A 12,191-nucleotide genomic window follows, 5' to 3' on the forward strand; every position below is an offset into this window, starting at 1 on the left:
ATCGGGGTGCAGGTGGATGAATGGATAAAGAAGATGTGGTCTATGTATACAATGGAATATTACTCAACCATTAGAAATGACAAATACCCACCATTTGCTTCGACGTGGATGGAACTGAAGGGTAGGTATTATGCTGAGTGAAATAAGTCAATCAGAAAAGGACAAACATTATATGGTCTCATTCATTTGGGGAATATAAAAAATAGTGAAAGGGAATAAAGGGGAAAGGAGAGAAAATGAGTGGGAAATATCAGAGAGGGAGACAGAACATGAGAGACTACTAACTCTGGGAAACGAACAAGGGGTGGTGGAAAGGGAGGTCAGCAAGGGGTGGGGGTGACTGAGTGATGGGTACTGAGGGGGGCACTTGATGGGATGAGCACTGGGTGTTATGTTATATGTTGGCAAATTGAACTCCAATAAAAAAATGAGAGAGACCAATTATAAACCCATAGTCAACTAATATTTATCAGGAGGTCAGGAATACTCAGTGGGGAAAGGATAGCCTCTTTTATAAATGATATTGGGAAAATTGGATTTTCACATGCAAAGGAATGTATTGGACTCCTGTCTTACACTGCTCAGAAAAATTAACTCAAAATGAATTAAAGATTTAAGTGGAAGACCTAACACCATAAAAATCCTAAAAGAAAATATAGGGAAAATACTCCTTGACATGATTTTGGCAACAAGTTTTTTAATATGACACCAAAAGCATGACCAAAATAAAAAAAAGTGGGACTACATCAAACTAAAAAAAAAAAATCAACAAAATGAAAAGGCGACCTACAGAATGAGAGAAAATATTGGCAAACCATGTATCAGATAAGGGATTAATATTCAAAATATATGAGCAACACATACAAGTCAACTACAAACTACAAAAAATGGGCAAATGACCTGAATAGATGTTTCTCCAAATAAAGCATGCAAATGCCCATGTAAATGTTCTACAAGTGTAAAAAAAAAAAAGATGTTCAATGTTACCAATCATCAGAACAATGTAAATCAAAACCATGAGAGGTTATATTTGTTAGAGTGGCTGCTATCAAAAAAAGAGAGATAACAAGTGCTGGTGAGGATTTGGAGAAAAAGGAGCCCTTGGACACTGATGGTAGGAGTATAAATTTGTAAGGTGCTATGAAAACAGTATGGAGGGTCCCCAAAAAGTTGAAAATAGAGTGGTCATCTGATCCAGCAATTCCACTTCTAGTGTATAAGGAAAGAAAATGAAATCAAAATCCCAAAGAGATTTCTGCACCCTCATGTTCATTGCAGCATTATTCACAATAGCCAAGACAATGAACAACTGATATATCCTTCAGCAGATGAATGGATAATATATATGTTACATATACAATAGAATATTATTCAGCCATAAAAATAAGGAAATATTACCATTTATGGAAACATGGATGGACTTTGAGGGCATCATACTATGTGAAATAAGTAAAACAAAAATATAAATACTATATGATTTCATTTATATTGGAATATAAAAAAAGCAAAATTATAGAAACAGAAAGTTTCTTGTTTGGTAGTTGCCAGGGCCTGGGATGGGGGAAGTATAAAGATGTTGGTCAAAGGGCACAAAAGGGTAGTTGCCAGATGAAGAATTCGGGGAATATAATGTACAGCACAGTGACTATAGTTAATATTTTAACTTGGGAGTTGCTAAGAGAGTAGTTCTTAAATGCTCTTAGCACACACAAAAAAAGGTTATTTTGTGAAGTGATGGATATACTAACCTTATTGTAGTAATCATCTTGGAATATATATGTGTATCAAATCATCACATTGTACACCTTAAACTTATAGAATGTTACTTATTGATTATATCTCAATAAATCTGGAAAACAAAAGTAAGATCTAAAACAAAGCAAAACAATATTAGCTTTTAAAAAAGAACTCATTGCTTCCTACTTAAGTGCCAATGGCTGACAATGACTCAATATGATACTACTTCTAGGATAATGGGATCGAGTCATCAAACAAAGGCAAACAAAGAAGCTGTAATGTTGAAATTTCAGACATTAGCCAGCAGTTGAGGAAGCTATTTGGGAGCAGCAGAGAGGTCTTCATTGCATTCTGAATCATATGCTGTATGCAATTATGCTCTGAATATAGGTTAGGATTAAACTTTAAATTCAGCCCCTCCACCCTGGAATCTTCTATTCATGTGGATTTTGCTTTGAAGCTTGCAAATATTTCTATGAAAGTTGTAGTCATTGAATTGTCCCCTTTGAATGGTCACAAATATATTCCAAGTCTTCCTTGTATTACATGAATCATATTTTCTTTGCTTTCTTTCTAATCTACCAAATGTGACTTTCATATTAAATATGGTTTCATCACTACAACCTGAGGTAGAGTACACTTGTACCTTGCCTTTTAGAAAACCATTTCCCAACTGAAGACCTGCTTTGAAGTCACTAGTTCTTAACTTGGCTCTTTTGACACTCCTAGGGGGAGTTGAGGAGGGAGAAAACCAAATTGCTTTGAAATTAAATGGAAAGCGTTGGGTGATTTGCAGGAACGTCTGGCATAATGGATTATGGTCTCTTGGGGTGCCTGGGTGGTACAGTCAATTGAGCATCTGACTCTTGGCTTTGGCTCAGGTCATGATCTCAGGGTCATGGGATTGAGCCCTGCATTGGGATCCCTGCTCAGCTTGGAGTCTACTTAAGTTTCTCTCTCCCTGTCCTTTTGGCCCTCCTCCTGCCCCCCCCCCTTAAATAAATAAGTAAATATTTTTAAGATTTTGTTTTATTTATTTTTTTATAGATTTTATTTATTTATTCATGAGAGACACAGAGAGAGAAAGGCAGAGACACAGGCAGAGAGAGAAGCAGGATCCATGCAGGGAGCCTGATGTGGGACTCGATTTCAGGATTCCAGTATCACACCCTGGGCCGACGGGAGGCGCTCAACTGCTGAGCCACCCAGGCGTCCCTAAATAAGTAAATCTTAAGAAAAAAAGAATGAGAAATCAAATAATGTGGATTCTAGGGACGTCTGGGTGGCTCAACAGTTGAGTGTCTCCCTTTGGTTCAGGGTATGATCCCAGTCAGGGTATCGAGTCCCACATCGGGCTCCCTGTGAGGAGTCTGCTTCTTCCTCTGTCAATGTCTCTGCTTCTGTCTGTGTCTCTCAGGAATAAATAAATAAAATATTTTAAAACAAAAAAATGTGAATTCTATCCTTTGCTTTATGACCTTAGATATGACATTTCACCACAGGTCTCAGTGTCCTCATCTGTAAAATGGCTGATAACACCAAAGCTTCTCAGTAATGTCTGAGTAGGTGGGAAAGTGTGTGTTGTTGTATTAGTCACCATACCATTCCAAAATCTGTTAAGGAATTGCAGTTTTTCCCTTGGATGATTTTCAATTCCAGTTCATACTCTCTAAATAGGCTGCCTTTAATTGTCTGCTCAAAGTGGTCACTGGATGATTTGGGAAACCACATAACTTATACTCTCCATTTGATCTCCCATCTATTCTAGGTGTCAACTCTGCCCGCTCAATTCCTCCTTCCTACCCACCACCGCAGGACCCGTTAAACCAGGGCCAGTACCTGGTCCCGGATGGCATCGCTCAGTCGCAGGTCTTTGAGTTCACCGAACCCAAGCGCAGCCAGTCACCATTCTGGCAAAATTTCAGCAGGTTAACCCCTTTCAAAAAATAATACCTACAGGGAGGCAGATAATTTTAAAATAAAGTAAATAAAATTATATTTATAGATGGACAATTTTTTGGAGAAGCACTGTTGAAATTTATATATATATAAATATATATATCTACATATATATATTTATATATAGAGAGACACACATACACACACAGACCCTTGAGTATACACAAACACACACGTACACATACACACACACACACACAGAAGGACCAAAAAACGTTTTGTTTGTTTGGGGAAGTGAAATCTGTAGTTGGTAGGAAGAGGTACCAATGACTTCTAAATATGTGATCCCTTCTTAAAAGTTTTCTGTTCTTACCCTGTCCCCCTCCCCTTTATTTTCAGAAACTGACATTTCTATGTGTTCCTTTTCTTGTTGAGATAATCTCTTTGCACACCTGTGAGTGATTCATTGACTTGTCATTATTACCATAGATGTGTTTGTATTGTTTTTTTCTTTCCTAATGATACTGATGCTGATAACTTTTGAATATACTTTAATGTGATGGAGTTTGGGAATTTGAATTTTTTTCCTTTTCCTTTTCAATGGGTAAGGGAGGATTCTCCTTTCTCTTTCTCTTCTCCCTCAGCTGACCACCTGTGAATGTTTCTGCAGGCCGGCATTTGCCCTAGACAGCCTTTTCCCTGCATCTTCCGTCCTCAGTTGTGCCAGTCTAGACATGCTCTGTTGTGCCCTGTGACATAACTGCTTGATATTTCTATTGCTTTCACTGTGTTTTAGGTGTTGTAGAGGGATCAAAACCAAACAGAATCAAGGGAGAGTCAGATTATAATAATGCTGGAGAAGACTTCTGTTCAGGGAACATTCTGCATTTGGGCTCTTCTAGCACTGGGGGTTCCCATGTTGTAGCACTGCTGGATCATGAGTAGTTTTATATCTGGGACTTAGTTTGAGCTAATTATTATCTTCTTCAAGCTGCTTTGGTTATGGTGTCCCTTGTAGGCCTCTCCCTCCCCTAACCTAAAAGATCTGAGCTTGAAGCAAAGGGGCTGAGACTCTGCTTCCCGGGGGAGGGATTCAACTGCCTAGCACCAAGTAGGCTTAAAATTGGAGGTCCCAACTGAAATTATTTCAGGGGCCTGGTCATCCCTGCTTCCATTTTCAGATTACAGGTGGCATTTCTTGGAGTCTATGAAGGGGTCAAGACAGAGCACACCTGATCAAGATCATCAGCTGCCTTCAAATTATTGACCTGGACAGGATCCAAGGCTGACCATAACCTCTTAAAGGAAAGAACAGGAATGGGCATGGAAAGAGGCAGCCCTAGCCCAAGATATATACCTGCAGTTCCTACCACTCAAGTTATATGAAATTTCCCCCATTGTTAACAGATTGCATGGACAGTCTTCCGTGACTCCTTCCTTCTCCTCTCCCTGTTGTCCTTCATTCTCCTATTCTCCTGGCACAGGAAAATTACTGCTATTAGCATAAAGAACTTCTGTCACTCTAAGAAAGCCCTATGTCCAACATTCTCCCATCCCAGGACATTTGAAGTAAGTAAGTGAGGAGCCCAGTGAGGCTTCCCTATGGAGAAAAGATCTGAGGTAGAGACACTACCCTCAGGCTCATATTTTGCAGGCTTTATACTTAGGAAAAACTAACTTCTCCCACTAAGAGGCAGGGTCCCTATGGGTGCAAGAGTACCTGTTCTTCCTCCCCACATAGCCCTTTAGGTGGGCAGACCTTGAACAGCAAGAATAATGGAGTACAAAGGAGTAAGAATGGGCCCTACTATAAAGAACCACTCTAGTGAGGAATCTGGAAATTTTGAGTCTGTTCTGGACCCCAGGAGAAAACTGTCATGAAAGGACTTCAGCTTACTGAGCAGCAGCCATGGCTACATGAAGCCCTCAGCACAGCTAACTTGATTGCTGCTCTATGCCTCCTGACCCAGACCAGGCCCTGCCCAGCCTAGGAATTATTCCTCTTTGGGAATCAAATTACAAGCTCTTTATGCTACCATTCCACCACATTCAAATCAGACTTGTGGAGTAAGTCAAGGGTAAGCCTGAGATGGGCAGAGGGCTGGGGCTCGGGACTGGCCACAACTGCTCAGCAAATGACCCAGCTACTTAAGCCTCCCATGGCAAGGAACCTGGTACCCAGTGCCTAAGCTAAAATGGTCTCCCTGAAAAAAATAAAATAAAATAAAATGGTCTCCCTGGCAAACAGCATGTGTTTCAGTAACTGTGTAGGCCTCCCTTAAGTATACATCCTTTTCCTACTTTCCGTTCCTCTCCACTAGGCTTAATCTTGACGTTTTTCTCCAGGGGCTAGGAATAAACCAAGAGCGGATGGTTGGCCAAGTCCCTGGGCCTACAACATCTCTTAGCCAAGCCTCCTTGTCCTCCCTCCATTCCCTTCCCCCTGAGCCTGTGACCAGAGCTCCAGGATCAGGGATGTTACCTCTTGCCACCCACCTCTCATCTACCCAAACCACTGGCCTCACCAGATACCAAGAACTTGTGAAAACAACAAGAAATCAGTTCACCATTGGTTGGAGTATTCCCCAGCCTATGGCGGCAAAGCAGACCAGTGACCAACAGCCCCAAGGGGAGCCCTATTACCTGGGATCAGGGTCCAGGTCTATTCTGTGCCCCACAGCAGTGCTATCCCCAAGAATTCTGTAAATCTCTTCTATGTGTGCATGGCCCCCAAGCTCCCCTTTCCTCAACTCAATGAGGCCTGGATTTGCTCTCCAAAAGGCTTTGCTAGTGTATTTTTTGGGCCCTGCTGTGGGATGCTCCTAACACAGAAATCTAACTCCTCTTTCTCCCTCTATCCTCTTCTCTCTGTGTGTATAAATCTAATGGATTTATCAACGGCAGTGACAAGAGAGTTCTAACAATTCTAGTGTGAAGCCAAATAGTGATCTTTTAGTGCTTTGGGGCTGGGGTGGGCTGGGGTGGATGGATGGGTAACTGATTTTGATTACCCCTGCTGCTCTGCATTTGCCAGTTTATTATTTTGTTTCTTCCGAATGTTTGACGCTGTCAAACAAGTGTCAAAGTTGTGTGTTTAAAAAAATGTTTATCAACAAAACTATGATGTTGTAATGACACAAAGCCTTATGAAAATATTTATGGAGTTCAATAAAAGAAGTAAAAAGACACTTCCAGGCAGAGTTTTCTTGCCTCTGTGTGTGTGTGTGTGTGTTTTACTAGTTGCAAAATAAAGAGAATTTTCCTGATGAGGGACAGCTTATCCCAACCTAATCTTGGCCTGCCAGTCCTGCTGTTACATTGTCAGGCATCTCATGGGATGTCTGTGACCTTCCATGTCCTTTCTGGAAGAGTGGTCCATAAGAAACAAGTTTGATCCTATAACCAGGGGCACTTCAAATGTCTTTATACATGGGACTGTTCTTCATATCACCTGTCCCTTGAGGACCTATTCCTGACCCCATTCCTTTTCCTTGTAGCTACAAGTCCAATACCTGCCCTGGGCACTCACAGGAGCTTAAAAGCTGCTTTTTGGATCTAGCCAGAGGCCATATCATATTCTTGTTCCATCTTCTCAGAGGTAGACACATTCCTTATCCAACCCCCAAAGTCAGTGTAGTGACCTTACTGTTTTATTCATCATGGTGTTGCCTACAAATAGATGCTCCTTGCTGCCCACAAGGCCCCCATGTGGTGTCTTATCCTATGCATCAGAGATGCAATACTAGGTTCGTTCTGGCACTGCCTCACCTGACTGTTTCCAGAGTGACTAAACACTAACTCTAATTACTTATTTCCTAAAAAGGACCAGGTAAATGTTCCAAACTACAGAGTTAGGAGGAAGAGCAAGTATTCTACCTCTGGGTTAGAGTATGAGCCCTGTCTATCTAGGATGAAAGGATGCCCCTAATCCTAGATTTGGAGAAAGTAATTATTAAAACATCTCCTTCAATAAAATTTACACTCTCCATTTCTTGACTCTCTCATAAGCTAACCACTTTCCCTACTACTCCCACTTTTTCTCTTTTCCATGTAGTCTGCAGTCTTTTTTCATCAAACTCAGAACACTCAGTTCTCGCCAGTCCTTGCTCCATCTTGCCAGTTCTGAGCCTCATCAGCTTCCAAAGGTGAATTTCAATTACTGCCTCTGCTCTGAGTATTCCCTAAACTACCTTCTGATGGTCCTAGAATGGAGGATGGGGAGACAAATTCTGGGGGGTAGGATGCAGCTAATTCTCTCCTAAGGTACCTAAAATAAAGCATGTCTCATCAGCAGAAGATTTATTTCTGAAAGTCCCATACGGTCCACATGATCATCCATATTCTTTATTACCATGAAGAATGGCTCTATGACTTACAAGCTAAGAGCATTTACCCACTTAACTGCCATCAGTTTTATTACAGAGCACCTTATGTTGACTGTTGACAGTGCTGCTATGTTCACTGATGGAAGTTCCACTTGCCTAATTGAGTTTCCATTTTTTAATATTTTTTATTGAAGTTTAATTTGCCAACATATATTATAACACCCATTGCTCATCCCATCAAGTATCCTCCTCAGTGCCCATTACCAAGTTAAACCATCCCACTCCCCACCTCCCCTTCCACTACCCTTTGTTCGTTTCCCAGAGTTAGGAGTCTCTCATGTTCTGTCACCCTCTCTAATTTTTCCTTCTCATTCTCCCTCCTTTCCCCTATAATCCTTTTTATTATTTCTTCTGTTCCTCATATGAGTGAAGCCATATGATTGTCTTTCTCAGATTGACTTACTTCACTCTACATAATACCTTCCAGTTCCATCCACATCAAAGAAAATGGTGAGTATTCGTCCTTTCTAATGACTAATATCGCACTCGATATATATATATATATCTGTCCCTTTCTACCCCTTGTGTGTGTGTATATATATATATATATATATATATATATACACACACACATACACACACACACACACACACACACGCATACACACATCTCCCTTATTCATTCATCTGTCTAAGCACATAGTGGATCCTTCCTCAGTTTGGCTACTGTGAACATTGCTGCTATGAACATTGCAGGTGCCCTGGTTTTTCAATACATCTGTATCTTTGGGGTAAATACCCAGTACTGCAATTGCTGAGTCATAGGATAGCTCTATTTTTAACTTTTTGAGGAATGTCCACATAGTTTTCCAGAGTGCTTGCACCAGTCTGCATTCCCACCAAGAGTTCCCCCTTCTCCACATCTTGACCAACATTTGTTTCCGGTCTTGTTAATTGTTCTCACCTGTGTGAGGTGCTATCTCATTGTGCTTTTGATTTGTATTTCCCTGATAACAAGTGACATGGAGCATTTTCTCATGAGCTTGTTGGCCAAGTGTATATCTTCTTTGGTGAAATTAAAGTTCTTGTCTTTTGCCAATTTCATGATTGGATAGTTTGTTTCTTTGCTGATGAGCTTAATAAGTTCTTTATAGATCTTAGATACTAGCCCTTTATCTGATATGTCATTTGCAAATATTTTCTTACATTCTGTAGGTTGTCTTTGAGTCTTGTTGACTCTTATTTTTGCTGTGCAACAGCTTTTTATCTTGACAAAGTCTCAATAATTCATTTTTGCTTTTGTTTCCCTTACCTTTATGGATGTATCTTGCAAGAAGTTGCTGTGGCCAAGTTCAAAAAGGCTGTTGCCTGTGTTCTCCTCGAGGATTTTGATGGAAACTTGTCTCACATTCAGATCTTTCATCCATTTTGAGTTTATCTTTGTGTAAGGTGTAATAGAATGGTCTAGTTTCATTCTTCTGCATTTGGATGTCCAATCTTCCCAGCACCATTGACTGAAGAGACTGTCTTTTTTCCAGTGCATAGTCTTTCCTCCTTTGTGGAATATTAGTTGGCCATAAAGTTGAGGGTCCACTTCTGGATTCTCTATTCTGTTCCATGATTTATGTGTCTGTTTTTGTGCCAGTACCACACTGTCTTGATGACCACAGCTTTCTAGTACAACCTGAAATCTGGCACTATGGTACCCCCGGCTATGGTTTTCTTTTTTTAATATTCCCCTAGCTATTCAGGGCCTTTTCTGATTCCACACAAATCTCAAGATGATTTATTCCAACTCTCTGAAGAAAGTCCATGGTGTTTTGATAGGGATTGTATTCAATGTGTAAATTGCCCTGGGTAGCATAGACATTTTCACAATATTAATTCTTCCAATCCATGAGCATGGAATGTTTTTCCTTCTCTTTGTGACTTCTCAATTTCTTTCAGAAGTTTTCTGTAGATTTTGGGTTGTCTCTGGACAGTATCCTGTCATCCGCAAAGAGGGAGAGTTTGACTTCTTCTTTCCCAATTTGAATTGGCAATTGAATTCCCAGTTTCTATTTCTTTTTGTTGCCTGATTCAGGGACTAGGACTTCTAATACTATGTTGAATAGCAGTGGTGAGAGTGGACATCCCTGTCTTGTTCCTGATCTTAGGGGAAAGGCTCCCAGTGTTTCCCCATTGAGAATGATATTTGCTGTGGGCTTTTTGTACATGGCTTTTAAGGTGCTAAGGAATGTTCCCTCTATCCCTGCACTCTGAAGGGTTTTGATCAGGAATGGATGCTGCATTTTGTCAAATGCTTTCTCTGCATCTCATGAGAGGATCATATGGTTCTTGTTTTTTCATTTGTTGATATGATCTATCACGTTGATGGCTTTACGAGTGTTGAACCAGCCTTGCATCCTGGGGATAAATCCTACTTGGTCATGGTGAATAATCTTCTTAATGTACTCTTGGATCCTATTGGCTAGTATTTTGTTGAGAATTTTTGCATCTGTGTTCAACAGGGATATTGGTCTATAATTTTCCATTTTGGTGGGGTCTTTGTCTGCTTTTGGAATTAAGGTGATGCTGGCCTCATAGAATGAGTTTGAGAGTACTCCATCTCTTTCTATCTTTCCAAACAGCTTTAGTAGAATAGGTATGGTTTCTTCTTTTAACATTTGATAGAATTCCCCAGGGAAGCCATCTGGCCCTGGACTTTGTGTCTTGGGAGGTTTTGGATGACTGCTTCAATTTCCTCCTTGCTTATCAGCCTGTTCAGGTTTTCTATCTCTTCCTTTCAGTTTTGGTAGTTTGTGGTTTTCCAGAAATGCGTCCATTTCTTCTAGATTACCTAATTTATTGGCGTACAGCTGTTCATAATAAGTTTTTAAAATTGTTTGTATTTCCTTTCTTATTCATGATTTTATTAATATGAGTCTTTTCTCTCTTCTTTTTAATAAGGCTGGCTAATGGTTTATCTATCTTATTAATTCTTTCAAAGAACCATCTCTTGGTTTTCTTGATTTGTTCCACAGCTCTTCTGGTCTCTATTACATTGAGTTCTGCTGGAATCTTTCTTAACTGTATTCTTCTGCTGGTGGAAGGTTTTATTTGCTGTTCCTTCTCCAGCTCCTTTAGGTGAAAGGTTAGCTTTTGTATTTGAGTTTTTTCCAGTTTTTGTATGGATGCTTGTATTGCAATGTATTTCCCACTGAGGACTGCTTTTGCTGCATCCCAAAGATTTTGAATGGTTGTATCTTCATTCTCATTGTTTTCCATGAATCTTTTTAATTCTTCTCTAATTTCCTGGTTGACCCTTTCATCTTTTAGCAGGATGGTCTTTAACCTCCATGTGTTTGAAATACTTCCAAACTTAGTCTTATGGTTTAGTTCTAGTTTCACAACATTGTGGTCGGAAAATATGCAAGGGACAATCCCAATGTTTTGGTATCAGTTGAGATATGATTTGTGACCCAGTATTTGGTCTTTTTGGAGAAAGCTCCATGCGCACTTGAGAAGAATGTGTATTCAGTTGCATTTGGATGTAAAGTTCTGTAAATATCTGTGAAAACCATCTTGTCCACTGTATCATTTAAATCTTTTTCTTTGGACATGTTGTGCTTAGAAGATCTGTCATTTGCAGAAATCTTCGTGTTACAGTCTCCCACTATTAGTGTATTATCTAAGTATGTCTTTACTTTGGTTATTAATTGATTGATATACTTGGCAGCTCCCACATTAGGGCCATAAATATTCATGATTGTTAGGTCCTCTTGTTGGCTAGATCCTTTAAGTATGATATAGTGTCCCTCTTCTTCTCAGTCTACAGTCTTTGGGATAAACTTTAATGTATCTGATATGAGGATGGCTAACCCTGCTGTCTTTTGAGGACCATTTGAATGGTAGGTGGTTCTCAAACCATTCATTATCAGGCTGTAGGTATCCTTAGCTCTAAAATGAGTCTCTTGTAGACAGCAAATAGGTGGGTCTTGCTTTTTTATCCAGTCTAAAACCCTGCGCCTTTTGATGGGTTCATTAAGCCCATTCATGTTCAGAGTTACTATTGAAAGTTATTAATTTAGTGCCATCATGATACCTATTCAGTCCTTGTTTTTGTGGATTGTTTCCTTGGAATTCCTGTTTCTTTTACAGGGTCCCCCTTAATATTTCTTGCAGAGCTGGTTTGGTGGTCACAGATTCAGTTTCTGCCTATCTTGGAAGCTCTTTATCTCTCCTTCTATT

General features: G+C 40.0%; 1 protein-coding gene across 9 annotated transcripts in view; it reads left to right on the forward strand.

Moving 5' to 3' along the window:
• The window catches only part of ARHGEF9 (Cdc42 guanine nucleotide exchange factor 9), a 211,907-nt gene extending 205,083 nt beyond the window's left edge, over positions 1-6,824 (forward strand). For all 9 annotated transcript variants that reach the window (XM_077889186.1, XM_077889192.1, XM_077889189.1 and 6 more), the window contains 2 exons: positions 3,506-3,665; positions 4,818-6,824. In XM_077889186.1, coding sequence (XP_077745312.1) covers positions 3,506-3,665; positions 4,818-4,872 — 215 coding nt within the window. In that variant the 3' untranslated portion in view covers positions 4,873-6,824. The remainder of the gene's footprint in view (positions 1-3,505; positions 3,666-4,817) is intronic.
• Positions 6,825-12,191: the final 5,367 nt, after the last annotated feature.

The sequence above is a fragment of the Canis aureus genome, chromosome X, assembly GCF_053574225.1.
Source record: "Canis aureus isolate CA01 chromosome X, VMU_Caureus_v.1.0, whole genome shotgun sequence".
NCBI classification, from domain to species: domain Eukaryota; kingdom Metazoa; phylum Chordata; class Mammalia; order Carnivora; family Canidae; genus Canis; species Canis aureus.